This window comes from Pyxicephalus adspersus, chromosome 7, assembly GCF_032062135.1.
Source record: "Pyxicephalus adspersus chromosome 7, UCB_Pads_2.0, whole genome shotgun sequence".
In the NCBI taxonomy this organism is placed as follows: domain Eukaryota; kingdom Metazoa; phylum Chordata; class Amphibia; order Anura; family Pyxicephalidae; genus Pyxicephalus; species Pyxicephalus adspersus.
Window position 1 is genome coordinate 8343024 of NC_092864.1, and position 21387 is coordinate 8364410.

Genomic DNA, 21387 nt, shown 5'->3' on the forward strand with positions numbered 1-21387 from the left:
ATGCTGCCGCCACCTCCACACTCTGTCATTGTGTCACTCTGTGGCTTCTTCATACTGCTGCCACCTCCAGACTCTGTCATTGTGCCACTCTGTGGCCTCCTGATGCTGCTGCTGCTGCCAACTCCATAATCTGTCATTGTGCCACTCTGTAGCCTCCTGATGCTATCGCCAACTCCAGACTCTTTCATTGTGCCACTCTGTGGTCTCGGCCTGATGCTGCTGCTGCTGTCAGCTCCACACTCTGTCATTGTGCCACTCTGTAGCCCCCTGATGCTGATGCCACCTCCACACTATGTCATTGTGCCACCCTTTGGCCTCCTGATGCTTTAGCCACCACCAGACTCTGTCATTGTGCCACTCTGTGGCCTAATCATGCTGCCGCCACCTCCACACTCTGTCATTGTGCCACTCTGTGCCCCCCTGATGCTGATGCCACCTCCACACTATGTCGTTGTGCCACTCTGTGGCCTCCTGATGCTTTCGCCACCTCCACACTCTATCATTCTGCCACTCTGTGACCTACTCTTGCTGCCGCCAGCTCCACACTCTGTCATTGTGCCACTCTGTGGCTTCCTCATGCTGCTGCCACCTCCACGCGCTATCATTGTGCCAGTCTGTGGCCTCCTGATTCTGCTGCCACCTCCACACTCTTTCATTGTGTCACTCTGTGGCCTCCACTTGATACTGCTGCTGCTGCCGCCACCTCCACACTCTCATTGTGTCACTCTGTGGCCTACTCATGCTGCCGCCACCTCCACACTATGTCATTGTGCCACCCTTTGGCCTCCTGATGCTTTCGCCACCTCCAGACTTTGTCATTTTGCCACTCTGTGGCCTAATCATGCTGCCGCCACCTCCACACTCTGTCATTGTGCCACTCTGTGGCCTCCTGATGCTGCCGCCACCTCCACACTCTGTCATTGTGCCACTCTGTGGCTTCTTCATGCTGCTGCCACCTCCAGACTCTGTCATTGTGCCACTCTGTGGCCTCCGCCTGATGCTGCTGCTGCTGCCAACTCCACAATCTGTCATTGTGCCACTCTGTAGCCTCCTGATGCTATCGCCAACTCCAGACTCCGTCATTGTGCCACTCTGTGGTCTCCGTCTGATGCTGCTGCTGCTGCCACCTCCAGACTCTGTCATTGTGCCACTCTGTAGCCTCCTGATGCTGTTGTCATCTCTAGACTCTGTCATTGTGCCACTCTGTAGCTCCCTGATGCTGCCTCCACCTCCACACTCTGTCATTGTGCCATTCTGTGGCCTCCTGATGCTGCCGCCACCTCCAGACTTTGTAATTGGGCCACTCTGTGGTCTCCTCATGCTGCTTCCACCTCACCACTATGTCACTTTGCCACTCTGTGGACTTCTCAAGCTGTTCCCCCACCCTCCCCACTCCATGACTGGGCCACTTTTTTGCCTTTTTTGCCTGGATGACACCACTATTTATTTGACCCTTCTTCTGATCTGTCAGAAGGAAGGAAAAAAGAAACGCACAACAAATCCTGTCTGTGTAGCAGCTGTAAGGCCTGTATGGTCCCATCAAAACTGGCTTATGATTTGGTAGCCAAAAGCAGCCTATATAGGAGTACCAGAATATCAGGTACAAAACACAGAAGACAAATATTCCATTCACGTGTCATCTCTGTTTTGGATCCACTCCTGTTTTTTTTTGGCATTAGCAATACTGATGGATTATTTAGCAAATGCTGACCGAGTGAAGGCATATGCTCCACAGACAGGATCCGTTTTTTGTGGTTTATTGTTCTGACGGATCGGAGGAAGGGCAAAATAATCAGTGACGTCAACATAAACTTAGTGCTGACACCCTCTCCACTCTGTCGGGGGGGCTCTACTTGTATAAGTGGTTAATAGAACAGGTTCTATAGACATCTATGTGGAATCGGCTAACGAGGGTGTAAAAGGAGTGCGCTTCTTGACGCTAACATGGACCTGTAAGGCTGAGTTCATACTTCAGTTTTGGCCCCGTGACTGCTCAGATAAGTGAAGTGTGCAGTGACTCTAATAGCGACACCTGTCATCTGCATGTCATACTGACTCACAGTATTATTTCACTACCACAGCAGATTCTCTATGCGTGTTACTGCAAGGCACAGTGTTCTACACCACTATCAAGGCTCTCTGCAGGCCGCAAATAAATTTGGATCAAAGCAAATCTTTTGGAAAAATTTTGCGAACCACCTGAATCGAATTTTTTGAGAAATTCGGTCATCTCTATTTGTAACATGCCTGGACTACTAGCCCATATAGGATTACCAGAATATCAAGCAGAAAACTGGCAGCTTTTCATTGACAGTTCCACTCGAAGTTTGAAATCTGTTTTACTGCATAATGGCAACTGCTATGCATCAATTCCAATTGGTCAGTCAACAAAAATCAACAAAAGAATATGAAAATATCAAAATGATCTTACAAAAGTTTTGCTATCATGAACACCAATGCTCCATTTGTGTTGATTTAAAAATAGTGAACTTTCTACTTGGACAGCAAAGTGGATACACAAAGTACCCATGTTTCACCTGCTTGTGGAATAGTAGAGCAAAGCAGGATCACTGGAAAACAGTGACATGGCCTACAAGGCAAAACATGAAAAAAAGTCCAGCTAATATCATTAACGAGCCAATGGTTGACAAAGAAAAAATCATTCCCCCTCCACTACACATAAAGTTGGGATTAATGAAGCAATTTGTTAGAGCTCAGAACAAGGATGGCGATTGCTTCAAATACATTTGAAGATTCTTCCCTGGATTGAGTACTGAAAAATTTAAAGAAGGAATCTTTGATGGACCCCAGAGTCAGAAACTGTTACATGATTGATACTAAAGCTTCTGCCTGGCACATGTCATGGTTGTCAAGGACTTAACCATAAAGCACACAATTATTAAGAACTGGTTCAAAACTTTAAAAATTGTGGGTGATACTATGAGCATAAAGGTACACTATGTTGATAGCCATTTGCAAAAATTTCCAGAAAGCCTTGCCGATTTCAGTGAGGAACAAGGGGAGAGGGTCCATAATGATATAAAGGTGATGGAAGAAAGGTATCAGGGCAGATGGGATAGACACATGATGGCGAACCATCATCATGCCTAATATCAGCATAAAAGGAAATCATACAAAACTGAGTTTTCCAATGACTTCTTTGTGATTAGTTCCATATATATACTGAATATAGAATATATTGACATTAAGTATTTCAAAAATTTAATTTTGTATATGCAGGCATATTTAGTTTAATTTTGCTTAATTTTCATGTTTCATTAGTTTTCTATGAGGTAATTACTGATGTAATTATTTCAAAAACTAGAGCCAATCTAGCATAGCCAATGTCATAATGGAATCTGTGCATTAAACATAACCTAAAATGACTTTATTCTGTTTGGCAAGAAAATGTTTGGTGATCAGTGTTATCTTTGAACGATCGTATCGTTACAGCATGTACAGAATCGTGCACTGTATGATAGTTCAAAATAATCATGAAAAATCCTAGATCTGTTATCAGGGGTGTAGTGGGGTGGGCACTGGTGGGAACGCCGTGCACTCACTTTTTTCAGGAGTGAGCATGCTCACTCTTTTTTTTACAAAGAAATTTTTGGTGGCCCAAGGCTTTGGCCGTTCCACCACCCACCCGCAGGGTCAGGAAAAGGACCACAGTGGAGGGGCGCACTGGCCAGAGCCGCGGACTACGTCTCCCATTATAAATTGCAGGCTCATGAAGGAAGGCGGGTCGTCTCTGAACACAACACATCTACTGTCCCATCGCAGACTCAGACCTGCCCCTTTGAGTGACACAGTCTTCCCCTTTGAGTGACACAGGCAGGGGTGTAGTGAGGCGGGCACGTGCCATGCTCCCTCTTTTTTTTTACGACTGCACCCCTGGTTGTTATGCATTTGTTTTCTAATGACAATTATTGCACGTGTGTACGTACCCTAAATCTATTGGTATTCTGGTGAACATAATTATCACTGCACTGTGTAGATGTACGTTTACATACTCCAATGTATCTATTTCTCAGTAACTTGTCTGTTATGGATATATGTTACACAACTGTTTATATTCCAATGCTCCTTTACATCTCACTCTTTAGGCATAATCCTTCCCACAATGCTTTACTCAGATGTATTTTTTTTAACAGGCAGAGCTAAGGAGATGGTTATATTTATAATGGCATTTGACCAATATGTTGCCATTTGTCATCCTTTATAATATCATCCTATGTTTAATAAGAAAATCTGTATAACAATAATTGTGGTCACCTGGGTATGTGGGGTTGTAAATTCATCATTACTTACAAGTTCCATCCTAAAATGTCCTTCAGCCCTTCACGTCACATTCACCAGTTATTCTGCAATGCTAAAGCTCTTCTCAACATTTCCTGTGGGAGGCGTGGAATGTTCTACATTGTAATGTATGCAGACTGTTTTGTATTTAGTGTCTGGCCAGTTATCTGCAACTTCTTGTCCTATGTACATATTATCAGGGTCATACTACGTATTAAATCCAAAGATGGGCAACGTAAAGCCTTCTCCACCTACTCATCCCACCTCACTGTCATGTTCATATACTATGGATCTGGTTCATCAGTGTTTTTGATACAACCCACAGATCGCTACAAACTACCAGAACAGATCTTTACAGTGTTCTACACCACAAGGGTTCCGATACTAAACCCTCTTGTATATAGTCTAAGAAATGAAAAAGTAAAGTGTTATTTGCAGAAATTTTTGGCATAGTACTTAAAAGACAATGCCGCCTACAGACCTAGGAAATTAAGTTAAAGAAGCACCAAGTAATAATATTTCTTTACCATCACAACAGAATTGGGAAGGGTTAACTAGAGTAGTTTTAAGTTACCACCATAATAAACAGGTTTGGTACAATTGTACTGCTGTGGTAGCTTCAGTCAGAGCAATATTAGCTGAGCATTACATAGAATAATGAATAGGGTAGAGGTTTGGGTTCACAGCTACAATGTGCCCAAGTCAAAGCCCATGTGTTGGAGTTTTTGAAATCATAATGGCTTTTGGCTTATGGCTTTTTAAATATGTCCATACGGTCTAGAAAGGGCCAATATGGGGGCTTTTGTTTAAGTCAACCCTTAAACTAATAAACAGAAGCACATGGTAGACTAGTGTCAGTGAAAAAAGAAGCTGTTGTAGGGAAAGGATAAGAAGAGCCCCTAAACCACTTCACATTTTATCACACATATTCCCAGCATTGTTTCCAATGATAAAATAAAAGTTAGGCATACACAGGTTGAGTCTATGTTATACCTAATTGAGTCTGTGTTGCTACTGGCCAGTTTTACATTGCTTTATCTGATACAATATTTTAATTTTTACATTTTAAATAAAGTCTTCACATCTGATCTTTGTTTTTGTGAATTTGGGCCTAGGTTTGCCATTTAAAATTGGGCATAATATTAACTGAAGTCTTTGCACACCTTTTGTATTGAAGCTCCTGGAATTTGTTTAACTATTTTCCCAAGCTTTAAATGTTTAAAAAAAGGCATAGTAGTACATACTGCATAGTATATAAATGATTATTTTTATTGTAATGCTATGTTTTGTAATGCATTACTATTTTGTTTAGAATTTAATAATGAAGTTTTATACAAAATGTAAATTTTATTTTTTCTGTGTATCTGGAAACCAAACTACAAACTAAGCAATTGTGCTCAAAGAATCTCAGAGGAACAGGCAAGGGTGAGTTTGGCAAAGCATTGAGGCGACATGGCGAGGTAATAACAGGTCAGGTTAGGTACAAGATGCAGGTTAAACAGGCCTGAGTGTGGTCCTACTGGCACAATGCTGAGACAAGGAAAATTCCACAGTGTGGGACTAAATATCCCAGAATCCAGCCCCATATAGTGGTTTATCAAAGTCAACCGACCACTGAAAGACTTCTGCCTGTGGACCTCAGCTTGTACTGCCAGCAAGTGTTCTGGCTGTGCTGTATATTCCTGACATGGTATTAGGCTTTAAAAATGTACCTATATGCTTACAGAACAATACATTGTATTTGTAATGTATTGAATATTTTTCCCTGACTTAAATTTAAATTTTTAACATTTTTCATTTCACACTACCAAATGATGGACCTGGGAGAGTTGCCTTGCTAACTGTTAACAATTATTTTTTATCAAGTCCATCTCTTGGTATGTTTGCCCAGATGTACGCATTAATTGTATAGGGAACAATTTTTTATGCTAGGGGGACACCTTACTTTCATTACCATGTGTGTCAAATAAAATATTATTTTTTTTAGATCCTTCTGTAAAACTTTATAATAAAATTAAACTTAAAATAAAAAGTATTTTAAGCACGCTTTAAAAATTCTACATAATTTTGTGTTTTAACCTAAAAAGCAGTACATTTTTGTATGGAAATGTAATTTTCATTGTAGGCTAAAATTCTTAGGCATAACTCACCGATATTTAATAAATTCAATACATATAATAATAAACTTTAAATAACAAAAGACAAAAATCTGTTACAAAAAAATAAAAAAAAAATGAAACATGTAATATAAGTGTACAGTAGCATGTATATTATATATGTAATATAATTATGTATATATTATATGAATATTTCTTTGTATTGCACTCAATACAGCTATTTTGTATTGAATCCAATAGAAAATTATTTAAATTTCCCGACGATCCACCGCCGGCACCGACGCATGCACCGACGTCACCGGGAAACTGCTTACCAGTCCAAAAAGGCTTGACATGGTTTAGCAGACCAATATTAAATAAAAAAAAAGAATTCCTGCTTAGAATTATACCATGCAGAAAAGCACTGCAAATTTTAACTCATTTGAAATCTGTACTAATATTTTGGTTCCTATAGAGAATATTGCTTTGAAACATAGATGCAGAAGTGTCAGAGGTAGATGTGTATATTCGCCACCTTCATTGTTTGATACCTCTTGCTATTTACTAAAGCAGCCCGTTTGGTACAGAAAAATTTCTGTCCTGCTATAAAAAATACATATATTTCAATGTTTGATACCTCTTGCTATGTACCAAAGAAGACCTTTTGATACAGAAAAATTTCTGTCCTACTATAAAAAAATATAGATATTTCAGTGTTTGATACCTCTTGCTATTTACCAAAGAAGCTTGTTTGGTACAGAAACATTTCTGTCCTACTATAAAAAAACAGAAATTTCAGTGTTTGATACCTCTTATAAGGAAGGGGAAAGAGGAGGAGGGGAGAGCATTTGAAGAAAGGAAAAGCTTCCCGCACACCTGCCCTATTTTGATGTGGGACAGAGGTGGTGGAGTGCCTGGGTGTTGGACAGTTGAGGTCCTTGGAACGACATCTTCTGGGGGGGGGGGTGTGGGAGAAGAAGCATCCTAGGTGTGGGATCTCCCAGGAAAGCTTATGAATATTCGGTTAACCTCAAAGTAATAGTTAAGAAAAATGGGGCTGCGAGTAGTGGTATCATTCTCCAGCCAGTGGCAGGTTGCAGATGTTGGATGGGCCCCGAGATGGTGTGATGTGGTGAGCGGTGAGAGGTGTTTTTTGTTGTACTTGGGAAAATGGGTGCTACGTTGGTGTTTAAGGTAATTGCTATAGTACAAAATGTGAGTTGTTAAAGTTATTGAATTATGGTAACAATAAAACAATATTTATGCCCATTTCCCAAGAGTCATTGTCATTAGTATGGTTTGGCGTGGGATGGGGGAATGGGGATGGGGGAGGTATGTTGAAAAGTATGATAAGGTGGCAAATGTTCTAGTGGAAAATGGTTCAAGCCCATTACCATTTGTAACTTCTGTACACAATGCACTGTAAGCAAGTGGCACCCGACCTATGTTCTTTTACCTTCCATGAAGACTACCAGCCAGTAGGATTTCTCACTGACATAAACCTTGAAAGGCCATTGTGTAAAGGGGTTACTTGCAGCAAACAGTGTTCTTATTGGCTTTGTGGTGTCAAAGGCTGCCTTATGACATCAGAAAACAACACTTACTATTGTTATGGTTGAAAATGGGCTTACAGCTGATTGTTTAGCGTCAGGAGCAGAAGTAAGTTAATTTATGTACAAAGAAAATGCTTGGAGATACATTTTATGGGTTGATACTAATTTTGTGGGTTATTACCCCCTACTAAAAAACATACTTTTACCAGTTTCTTTCTGTTGCCATTGCCCTTGCCTTTCCTGTCCTGAATGTGATTGCTCCAATCCCCTCTATAGATTAACACTATATGGGAATTATGAATTTCCTGATTCTCCTAAATACTCCTGATAAAGCAAATATAAAGTTCTGAGAAAAGTGTCAAGAATTTTGCTATGTGGATGGAAAAGTTTTAGTAATATTCTTGTAAAAACAACTTGCTGTGAGCAATTTCATAAATAAATCTTTTAATAAGTATTTTATACATCTTGGATATATAAAAGTTCATTGATTTTCAGATGCTGGTATAGTTACGCTTTCTTTAATGTTCAAATAGTATATGTGATTAGGGAAATGGCATCTATCCAAATGTTACTAGGATTAAGCCACCACTTTCTCTATTATTCAAAGCTGTGTACTAAAAATAACCTAAATTATGTTATCTCAAACAATGGAAATAATTAGTTCTATCAGAACATGAATGTTGGATAAAGGTAAAAAAGCCTGCTATTTGCCTGGGGTAAAATATTCTGTGGATACTTGGCTTGATTGTAATTAATTTTTCCCTATAGGCCTTTTTTCCTTTCACCGAAGCTGCCTAAAGGGGAGATCAGAAGAGTATAAAATTTGTCCTGAATTAATTGACTGTCTATAAGAGCTAAGAGAGTGACACTGCTTTGGAATCTGTATATTCTTTCCCTCTCTTTTGTGGGTTGTTTTACAAATTTTCTAAAATCTTCCTAGAATTTAAAGAAAATGGTAAGTAAACTCCACCCATTCACACCAACACACAGACACACATTCATTAGTCATGGTTGGATTTTCACAGAACATTTTATTCTCAATTCATATTTCTAGGTTCTAATTTTGATTTGGTATAGCAGCCTTTACAGTTCTAATAAGGATTCTTATGACTGAGAATTCCACCTAAATGAGTAGTAAACTATCTTGAACATCATAGGACAATTTAAATGTGACTTGTTACTGGTTTCTTTACCTTCAAACATAGTCAGGGAATTGTCACCAGGTGGATCTGGTCAGGCATCATGTAAGCTCAAATCAGTTAAGTAAAAGTATAAACATTTCAAAGCAGTTAACTCTTTCAGAACCTGAAAATATTAGGTAATTTAAAATTTGCTTATGTCTAAGCTAATATATATTTTTTAAACATTTTAACACATTATACATTTTTATTTAGGGGTGACTGGAAGATGTCTGCCATTTGAAAGAATGATTTGTTAGAAAAATAACGATTTTTAATGAAAGCTCGCTAGGGTCAAGCCCGATATGTGCGCCTAAAAGTGCTAGATAATTTGAGTTTATAAATGTTGGGAAAATATTCCAGTGTATTCTTGGCAGCTTAAAATGTGTTGTTTATTAGGTTGGGTGGGTTCGATGTCGGATTGTGAATACGCAAGCGTGTATGAACTTATGATTTTGCTAGTTAAATTAGGAGCGAAGTGTACTTGGAAATCTAACCATGTGTTCTATTCATATAAAATATATAAAATAATAAATTAAAATAATAGAAATTCATCAGTCCCTTACTCAATTTTCAAATTCCAAGACACAGATATAGAGAGCTATTATATTGAAATGGGGTTAAAGTATGGAAGGTGATATCATTTGTATTTGTTCGTATTTTGTTTAAAGTATATGAACTCACCACCCATTTCAAGGATATTAATGTTTAGTGAGTCCTTACAAAGAATGCTTTTTTAGTTACCTATATTAAGCCCCAAATTACATGTTTAATTGCCAATAGTACCATTTTAAAATACATAAATTACAGGAAAATCAAGTTATGAATGGGCAAAGCCTAAATCCAGACTTTGAAAGCCTCAATTGCTCAGTTTGCACAGTTTTTTAAACCAACTATTTTTTGTCTCTACCTTAACATTTATTATACAATTTAAATACAAAATACACAAAATCATTAATTTATATTTTGGCTCCTGAGTTATTTTTTATATATTACCGGGTACATCGTGGAAGCTTGCAAACATGTCCATTAGGGATGAGTGAGAATGCCTCGCGAAAATTTCTTGCGAAAATATCCTCGAACTTCCAATGGGTCCGCAAAATTTCGGCGAACCGATTTCACAGGCCTATTGGAAGATCGAGGAAATCATTACAGGAGGAGTACCGCGGCTGCAATTATGAATGAAGCGGTGGGTATCCTCCTGTGCACAATCCTCGGGCACTAGAGGTTAAATGAGGGCAAGCCTGGTAAATGAGGGCATCCTGTGATGATTCTTACGGCTGCATTCATTGATGAGCACAGCCGCAGGACTCAGACTGACAGGAGGAGTCACACAGACAGGTGGCAAGCCCTCATTTAACCTCTAGTGCCTGGGGATCGCTTACAGGAGGATTCCCACAGCGGCATTCATGAATGCAGCTGCTGTACTCCCGCAGCTGTGCTCATCAATCAATGCAGCTGTGGGAATCATCACACGATGATTCCCACAGGTACATTCATCCATGATGCGCACAGCCGCGGAACACCTGTATTTCTTGGATGGAGAATCTCTATCCAAGAACACATACTACAGTGCTGCAAGAGCAATCAGGGAAGCGGAGCTGTCAGCTCCGCTCCCTTGGTTGCTCTTGCAGGTCCCAAAAAATCTGATCTCAACAGCCGAATTTTCACAGGCCGGTCTTACTTTTTTTCTTTGCCGCTAGATCGAATTTTAAAATTTTGCTCGCTCATCCCTAATGGCCATTCCCCTTTCACTTTCTCTTGTTGCAGTTATATTATGATGGTCCTATTAGCTTTGACTGAAAAGGAAGCGTGCTCTTAGGAATATGCAGAAGGGGCTTTTCCTGCATTGTAAAAACAGAAATAAAGGTCACACTATCTCGAGTCTGAGCAGAGGCCGGAAGAAGACTGCCGAAGATAGCAGTGCTCGCTGGTTTCTCCACATTGGAATAAGAGTTGGAACAATTAGAATTGGAAGAATTCAGGACAGCATAGGACCATATAGAAGCCAATTGTGGAGGGATTAAAGTAATGAGATTAAAGTTAATTTTCATTTATTATTTTAATGAAAGTTCCACTTTAACTCAATAATTGCGTTTGGATGTTTCACCATGCCCCATTGCACACAATGTTTTAACTTTACCTTTAATTAAAAAATGGTATTGAAATTAGCATAATCCATCTTTGGTGTCAGAACGTTTACATAGGTGTTTAAACTACAAAAGACATGCCTGGAGGTGTAAAATGTTGTCAAAATGCAGGTTTGAGATTTTAAAATGGCATTATAGGTGGAAGATAGTGTTAAAGGTTGACAGGCCGCCACCCTCATTCAGAGATTTTTGTTCTAATTTGACCTAGATGGTCAAATTAAAACAACCATCTTGATGCCTCTTATAAACCAGTTGTCCTCTGTCCAAAATTTCCACCTCATCACCCTGGAATAAATGTCCCTTTTCTTTCAGATATAGGAACACAGATGAAACTTGACCAGTATCATTTTATTTCCTGAATGTTGGTCATTCTTTTGTTGAGAGGATGTTTTGTTTCCCCAATGTACAATTTTTTTGCATTTATTACATATAGCAAGTTACTCCCTTCGAGTTTTACCTTGATGGTAATTGCTGTTTCCTTGAAGCCTTTCCTTTCTTTCACCATAACTGCAAAAAAAGATTCAAAGAGTATATATGTCACCCTGTATTTATTATCTGCCTGAGAAGAACTACAGAGGGTCATCTCACTCTACTGTTTGTGCATTTTCTCTATGCTTGTTTGGGTTTCCCTATATGTTCTGATATCTGCCCAGAATCCAAAAAGAATGGTAAGTCCATTAACTTCACAAATCTCTACATTCACTCCCTCTCTGAATTCAACTCTGCTATTCATTCACACAACCAAACTCTCACATATACACCTGTTACACTGGGCCCCCCATCACAACTTGTTTTATCTATTTAACAATATGCTTTGTTATAAGGAAACACATTTGGTTGAAATCTGAACATTTAGGGAATTTATGGTGCCTTTGTGTGTATCATCTTTATTTATACACTTTGTTTTATGGTGTAAAAATTAAAAAAAAATCTATTAATCTATTTCTATCTGGTAAATAAAAAATGCTAATGATTATTTACTGCTAGCAGAGTGGGTCCTGAATAAACGATCTTGAATGGTGAGTAATAATAAACTGTGAATGTAATTTGTTCAATGGCATTAGTTCTGTTTTTTAATACTTCACTATAAATCATTGTTAACCTGTAGAGTGATATTATAACATTGTGGTGAATTTGGAGTTGCACAGTAATTATGAAATGTAAAATTTTAATTTCATATATTTTATAGGGAAGCATAGCTGCTTGCAAAATAAAAAGTTATTACTAACCTCCTCATGAGTGTACGTTTCAAGAGCAATTTAAAATTTGAGGTCGTCATGGCTGAAGTCATTCATACGTATGTTGTTTTCGGGGACTGACAAAGCTTTCTTTTGGTGATGTCTTGCGAAAATATTTTATTTTCTTACTAATCTGCAGGTAAAAATAAAAAAGATTTTTTTGTTCGACCAGTAATATTTTTTTTCTGTACTGAAAAATGACAAATGTTTTCTATAATCTCTTCAATTTATACCTAAACTATGTTTCTGATTTATAGAACAGCAAATATATTTGTCTTTTTGTATTTTGTTAAACATTAACAGTGCGTGTGCACCTCCCGGCCGGGCGGGGCGGGAAATTCAAAATCCATTTGTATTGCATTCAATACAAAATAACTGTATTGAATGCAATAGATTGGATTTTTATGTGTAAAAGCAGTACATTGTTTTCAAGAACATTTATTTTACAGTATGTATAATAGTATGAGTTATAATATGTATTTTTTTTTTTAATTAAATTTTTTTTTTTAAATATATAGATTTTTTAATTTATTCAATTTATTGTTGTTAAATGATTTTGTGTTTCAAACTTTAATATACTCATACTCATTATATTATACTGTAAAATAAATTTTCATGAAAAACAATGTACCGCATTTAGACATATAAAACCGGAAAGAAATGAACCGCTAGGGAGGTTAAGGTTCATTTTCATTTCTTTTAAGAGGCTATACAACTCAGACCTTAGGAAGCAGATACAGATCCCATAAATATGTTGATTTCTTTTGCACTGTTTAAATTTACACACAATGGCTCCATTTATTTCTTCCTGCCACTAAGTGCATTGCACTAAGTCTCAGGTCTTCTTGGTCCTGCCTTAGGCCTGTGACTGGTTAGTGACAGGTCACTTGTCTATAAAGGATTGGTTGGCCCTTTGTCCTGCTTCTTATGCTGCTATACTGTATATAGAAGCCTAGGCCATATGAGAGTCAAGTACTTACTCTGCTTGGAAAAAAAATATACTTACTGTATGTGAATAGTAATGATTACCAACTATTGGAAATGTAATCTTTTTTTCTAGTAAAGAGATAATCTAACTTATTATCATATTGCTGTACAGGCCGTAAAGCTACGTACACACGTCAGATTTTTATCGCCCGATAATCGGCATCGGCCAATTATCGGGCGAAAATCTGCCGTGTGTACAGTCGTTGTTGTCCATCGTCCGAAAGGCCGTCCTGCCGGATCCACGGACGATGGACGACAACCGATCCTAATGAAAGGGAAGGGGAGAGCGCGCAGCAGGGTGCCGCTCCGTCGCTTTCCCCCTCCCCTCTTCATAGAGCATGAACGGTGCTGTATGTACAGCACTGTTCATGCATCGTGCACTCCCTTGTCGTTGGAAAGGATCGTGAAAGATCCTTTCCAACGACAAAAATTGCAGATGTGTACGCAGCTTAAGGCAGAAGAAAAGCCTTCTCCACCTGCTCATCCCACCTCACTGTCATGGCCATCTATTATGGATCAGCTGTATCTGTATATATGATACCACCATCAGATCACTATGACCTACTGGAACAGATATTAACAGTGTTTTACAGTACAGTGGTCCCCATGATGAACCCTCTCATATACAGTCTAAGAAACAAACAAGTAAAGAAAGCATTGCGGAATATGATGCCACAACACTAACAACACCTAATACATGTATTCCTTATGTAAATTTGTGTTTTCAGTTCATGTTCACATTTCAGTAGCAGTAGCCTGGCCTGTATGAAGGAAACTGTGACTGCTACATACACTTATGGATGAGCGAAAATTTCCTTGACGTTCCACTGGGTCCGCCAAATTTCGACGAAATTTCATGAAACCATCAGAAATCCAGGAAATCACTATAGGAGGAATACTGCTGCTGCATTCATAAATCCAGCCGTGGGAATCCACCTGTCAGTAAGTGATCCCCGGGCACTACAGGTCAGAATGAGGGCAAGCCCTCATTCTTAACTGTAGTGCCCGGGGATCTCTCACTTAGAGGAGGGTTCTCACCGCTCCATTCATAAATGCAGCCACGATACTCCTTCTCTCAGAGTGAGTCATGCAGCTTGGGTTTATGTATGAATGCGGCTGTGGGAAAAATCCTTCCATACACCAAACAATGATGTATAAGGTGTCAACGCATTTGGCGGAGTTAAGTATTCGCTTCTTCAGGAAAAAACAGGAGATCTATAAATTTTGATACATAATAAAATAATCAATATGTGTATATAAATATCTGTATATTAAAAAATATATATAAAAAACAATATGCACACGCAAGTTGACAATTAGTATGACTTACAATGATGCTCCCATTTATCCAAATCTCTCTTTCACATAATGGTGGTAAAGAATTCGAGCAAAAGAAGGTAACAGGGCATGGAACAACTCCAGAAGGCTCCTACCGGCATTTAGAGATATAAAATAAATATAATGGATCAAATAGATTAAGGTAAGGATAATTGATTGATAATAAAATAAATAGCCACAGTGATTATTTAGTGGTTATCGAGGCTCAACCTTAATATATCTAAATCAATAGAGTTAATGATCATTTTAGGTCTTAATAGATGTATGTGCATGTGGAATTAAAGTGCCAGTATAGATCTCCTGTTTTGTCCTGCAGAAGCGGATACTTAACTCCGCGAAACGCGTCAACACCTTATACATCATTGTTTGGTGTACGTACAGGAGTTATTGCTCACTTCATATGTTTTTATAAAGCCAACATTGTTGTTATTTTGTACTGAAATAAAGCTTTTTGTAATGAAATTTCAATCTGGAATTGAATTGGACTGAAAAGTCCCAAAATCTGTTCTTTTTTGTCAAAGTGTAAATGTAATTTGTTATATGGCATAGATCCTGTTTTTATTACTTCATTATAAATTTGTGAAGTGATAATATAACATTGTGGTGTATTTGGAGTCGAACAGTTATGGAAAAACTTTTTAAATTTTAATTTCTTGTATTTCATAGGGAAGCATAGCTGCTTGCAAAATAAAAAGTTAATATTAACCTCCTCAGTTCAGGTTGCCATGGCTGAAGTCATTCGTACATATGTTGTTTTTGGGGACTGACAAAGCTTTCTTTTGGTGATTTTTTTTTTTTCCAAAATATTTCATTTTCTCACTAATCTGCAGGTAAAAATAAAAAAAAAAAATATTTTTGTTTGACCAGTAATATTTTTTTCTGCAAATGTATTCTATAATCTGTTCTTTTTTTTTACCTAAACTATGTTTCTGATATCTAGAACACCAGGTGTATTTGTCTTTTTGTACATTAAAAAAAAAAATTGTGGTTGAGTACATGTTAGGAGAAGAAAACAAAATAACCCCCAGGCTTTGAATCAATCCAAAGACATACAGTGAAGTCTATAATTAGGAAGTGGAAAGTGTTTGACGCTACTAGGACCTTTAATGAATAAGGCTGACCTTCCAATTTGAATGATTGAGTAGGGAAGACCTAAGAAGAGAGACTGCCAAGCGGCCTATGACAAGTTTAAAGCAGTTGCAAGAATTTATGTCAAACATTGGTCATTGTGTGCATTACAAGTGCTCAATTAATATGGATTGTATGTGAGAGGGTCAAGCAAAAAGACACTTCTCAAAATACACCAAAATGAGTTTTGGTTGAGTTTGTCAAAACACACCTTGAAGATTCTTAAGCCAAGTGTAAGAACAAAATCAAACTATTTGGCATGAACACCAAATAATCCATCTTTATAAATGCCAATACAGCCCACCATCCAAATACATCACAACTAGGTAAAGTATAGAGGTAATAGCACCCTGTGTGTTTCTCTGTAGCAGAAATTTGATATTGTACATGAAATTGACATGAATAATTTTGGACCTTTTTCTGGTTATTGTGCTATTTAAAGTCTTCCTATCATGAGGTGGCAAGGCTCACTTACTGCACAGTGTCTATAGAGGAACACTTCTGTCACACTAGACTTAAAAATATAGAGTCATTGGATTTTTGATAGGATTACCAGATATTTTGTATTTTGTACATTCATAAATATTCTTATTCTGAAAAATTAGACCTTGAGTAAAATTTGACATAAATAACAATTCCACTTTTGTGGATATTTTTTGCATCTCACTGTTGTCCTTACTGGAGAGGAATCTGCACCTGAGGACATGCAGTATGAGGATGTCCTCACTTCTGCTTTTTTCATTCTGTGGATGTGTATTTCCTCCATTCATTCTGCTGCTTCTTCACTATTTTTCCAGTGATCATTGGAGCGGGCAGCTGTGACCTGATAAAACAAAGCCTTTCTTCTCTTACAGTGGCCTCATCCACAAGAAAAGTGCAGAACAAGGCATGGTAGATCAGAAATTGGGAAAATATCAGCTGCAGAAGACTACAGGTAAAGAACAAGATTTTGTAACAAACAAGGCACAGCTTTCCTACAGGAGAAGTCTACAGGTAATCAACAAGATTTCGTATATACCAATGCACAGTTTCCTGTTTTTGTTTCAACCACCATCTCCTTTAGATTATTGTCTTTACAATTGGCACAAACTGTCCTTTTCTAGAACCACATTGGAGTTAGCTGCAATATAAAAATCTAGCAAAATACTTTCTTGTATTAAAAGAGGAATAGACTGCAGGGATGGGGACATAATCCTGCCCCTGTACAAAGCATTGGTCAGACCACATCTGGAACATGCAGTCCAGTTTTGGGCACCAGTTCACAAAAAGGACATTGTAGAATTGGAGAGAGCGCAGAGAAGGGAAACTAAACTAATAAAAGGAATGGAGGAGCTCAGCTATGAGGAGAGATTAGCTGAACTGAATCTATTCTCCCTTGAGAAGAGACCTATAAGGGGGGAAATGATCACCCTGTATAAATATATAAATGGTCCATATAGAGAACTCTCTTCCCCATTATTCACTTTGAGATCATTACAAAGCACAAGGGGGCGCTCTTTGTGTCTGGAGGAAAATAAGTTTAAGCTCCGGATAAGGAAGGATTCTTCACTGTAAGGTATGTGAAAATGTGGAATCGGCTCCCTTAGGAAGAATTTTCAGTTCTATAGATTGAAGAAAAAGCTGGATGTTATTTTAGAAGCCCAGAATATAACTGGGTATTAAGGCCTTAAAGTAAAAATAACAGCAACAGTTGATCCAGGGAAGATCTGATTGCCTCATGGGATCAGGAAGGAATGTTTTTCCCGTTGGAGCAAATTGTACCAGGGTTTTTCTAGACCAACTATGTCCATGGGGTTTTATATCTGGGATATGTTTATATCCCTAGGGGTTGAACTTGATGGACTTATGTCTTTTTTCAACCTGACTGACTAGACTATGTAAGTATGTCCTAGGTAAGAGCTGGCAATGGTTATTATTCATTATGTAAATTTTTTTCTTATTATTTTTGTGTTGGAGTTACTGAAACAAATTGTGACTATACCACTTGTTTAGGAACAAAAATACATTTTTTTAATGGAAAATAATTATCTTATTGGTAGGAAATGTTTTATTTTATTTGGTTTGGATCTGCTTCATTCTTATTGGGGTTGTGTTTCTAGATTGCTGAAATAACTAGGAAAATTTCAGTTGAAGGAGTAATAAAACATCCCACTATCCATTCCCCACTAGGACAATCATGTTGAAAATTTCACATGAAATTATAATATCTTATTAAAAGCAATACATCTATTCCAGAATTCCACATTTTGTAATTCTTCATGAAGCTGACAACAAACTTTACATTTTCATGATTGTTTTTTTTTCTTAATCTATTATATTGGATTATTGGTAAACTTCGTTATTATAGCAGTGATCTGTTTGGATCATCATTTGCACACCCCAATGTATCCATTTCTCTGTAACTTGTCTATTATTGATTTATGTTAGATAACTGTTACTATTCCAAAACTTCCTTTATTCTTACTATCTGAGAATAGCATCATATCCTTCACAGAATGCTTTATCTAGATGTATTTTTCCTATCTAGCAGGTTGTGCTGAAATCACTGTTCTATATGTAATGGCTTTTGATGAATTCATTGTAATTTGTTACCCTTTAGAATATCATTGAATACTTAACAAGAAAGTTTGCATATTATTAATAATGGTCACCTGGATCAGTGGATGTTCAAATTCATTTTTAATTATAAGATCCATCTTAGAAATGCTTTTCTAAAATCATATTAATACTTAATATAACTAAAGAAATTACTTGGAATTAAATATTGCTAACTACTATTAGCTCCAACAGAGGTTGTAAGACCCTTTCTCATGCTAATCCAGATGTGCTGATGTTGGACGCAGAAAAAACACAATCTTTATTATTGCAGTGTATGTAGCAGTCATAATTTCTTTAATACAGGCCAGGCTACTGAGTTGTGAACACAAACCGGAAACACAATTTTACATAAGGAACACATGTATATGTTGTTGGTATTATGGTAACAATTTCTGCAATGAATTCTTTACTTGTTTGTTTCTTAGACTGTATATGAGAGGGTTTAGCATGGGGACCATTGTGGTGTAGAACACTGTTAGGATCTGTTCCAGTATGTCATAGCGATCTGATGGTGGCATCAAATATACAGATACTGCAGATCCATAATAGATGGCCATGACGGTGAGGTGGGATGAGCAGGTGGAGAAGGCTTTTCTTCTGCCATCTTTAGATTTAATACGTAGTATCACCCTGATAATCTTCACATATGACATCAAGTTGCACGTTACTGGAATGAGCCCATATATTAAATACTCTGCATACATAACATTGTAAAACACTTCAGTCCCACCACAGGAAATGTTGAGCAGAGCTTTAGCATCACAGAAGAACTGGTGAATGGTGAAAGAAGAACAGAAGACCATTTTAAAGATGGAACTTGTAATTGAAAATGAATTTAAACATCCACTGATCCAGCTGACCATTACTAACATTATGCAGATTTTCTTGTTAAGTATACGGTGATAGTCTAAAGGGTGACAAATCGCAACATATCGATCAAACGCCATTATAAACAGAACAGTGACCTCTGCGCTGTCAGCTATATAGTAAGAATACATCTGGAAAAAGCATTGTGTGAAGGATATGATGTTATTCCCAGAGAGTAAGATGTAGAGGAGTTTTGGAACATTAATAGTTAGGTAACATAAATCAATAATGGACAAGTTACAGAGAAATAGATACATTGGGGTGTGCAAATGGAGATCCAAACATATTACTGTAATGGTAGTAAGATTCACCAGAATTCCAATCAAATAAATTAAGAAAAAAAAGATAAAGTTAAATATGTACAGTTTATTGTTAATCACGAAAAATGGCAACATGTGAAAAGTTGTATTGTATTCCATGAGATATTGATATATCTATAATGTTTTTCCAGGAAAGAAAATAATATTTTAATCTATTTTATATAAATGTACAGAAATATTATGATAATAGTTTAGATTTTTTTTTACTAGAAAAAAGCATTTCCATCAGTCAGTAATCATTCCCATTTACATACATTAGATGCACTTTTTTGTGACAGCAGAGTAAGTATTTGTTTTTGACTTGGCTTGGCCTCTTTATTTACCTGAGCTGGAGTTTTAAAAGAAGAAACAAGAGAATCAGTCCATGTACTGACAAGAAGCATTAATACCCTGTTTCCCCTATGATAAGGCACTGTCTTATATGTTTTTTGAAATGCCAAAATATGCCCTGGGTCTTTTTTTCAGGGATATTTCCTATTTTTCCATGAAGAAGACTACAGTACACATTTAATGTTGAAAATCACTCATGATCACTCATGTGCCATTGATTGTCCCCTTCTGATCACTCTGAGCCATTCATTGTCCCCTTCTGATGACTCTGTGCCATTCATTGTCCCCTTCTGTTCACTCTGTGCCATTCATTGTCCCCTTCTGTTCACTCTGTGCCATTCATTGTCCCCTTCTGTTCACTCTGTGCCATTCATTGTCCCCTTCTGATCACTCATGTGTCACTCATTGTCCCCTTTCTGATCACTCATGTGCCATTCATTGTCCCCTTCTGATCACTACATTGTCCCCTTCTGATCACTCTGTGCCATTGATTGTCCCCTTCTGATCACTCTGTGCCATTCATTGTCCCCTTCTGATCACTGACTCACCGGGTAACAGACTCTGTTAGGGCCGGGATCAGCAGCTTGCTTATCCTTTGAAGTTACTTTCAGTTTCACTCTGCACTGCAGCCAGCATCGAGGAGTCACACAGAGGCACACAGTATCAGGTATCGGAGGATGTCTTATTTGCGGGGGGGTGCTTTATTTTAATTGTTTGAGCAAAAATCGGGGGGTGGCTTATTTGATGGGGATGCCTTATTTACACGGTAAAATAAAAATGCAAAATATTTGATAGGCTATTCTGCTCAAAGACAACATACACTGCAATGTTAAGAAATGTTGGAGAGAAAAAAATGTTAATAAATTGCATGGTACAAATGTCACATTTGCTGGCCATTTACTAGGATTAGGATTTAGTTAGAAAGTTACAGCTTACTTGTAAAATATAAAACATATGGACTATGGGAAAGGTTTGCATGTTTTATGTGAATTATTATGTATCCGCATGGAATGACAGGCAGTATGGGTAAACATAAAAAGTCAACTCGTTTTTGGGATCTGTGTTTCCTTCCTCAGGGCTGTTTTGTATAGCCTTCTAAAAAAAGAAAAATATAAAAAATGAACCCTAATACACCTGCAAATGTGATTGAAATGTGATTAAAAAAAAAACCCACCAAAAAAACAAAACACTTCCAACCATTAAGATAATCCATTGAAAACATATTTTTTCATTCCTAACGTAGGTGATATAGTCACAATTCTTTCAGTAACTCCAACACTTTTAAAAGACAGAAAAAAAGGATTT

The 21387-nt window shown here is 37.6% G+C and overlaps 1 protein-coding gene across 1 annotated transcript; it reads right to left on the minus strand.

Annotated features, from left to right (window-relative positions):
* Positions 1-18942: 18942 nt before the first annotated feature.
* On the minus strand, positions 18943-19827 carry LOC140334725 (olfactory receptor 2L2-like). The gene has a single exon (XM_072416965.1). It carries the CDS (start codon positions 19825-19827, stop codon positions 18943-18945), a length of 885 nt encoding a protein of 294 aa, XP_072273066.1.
* Positions 19828-21387: the final 1560 nt, after the last annotated feature.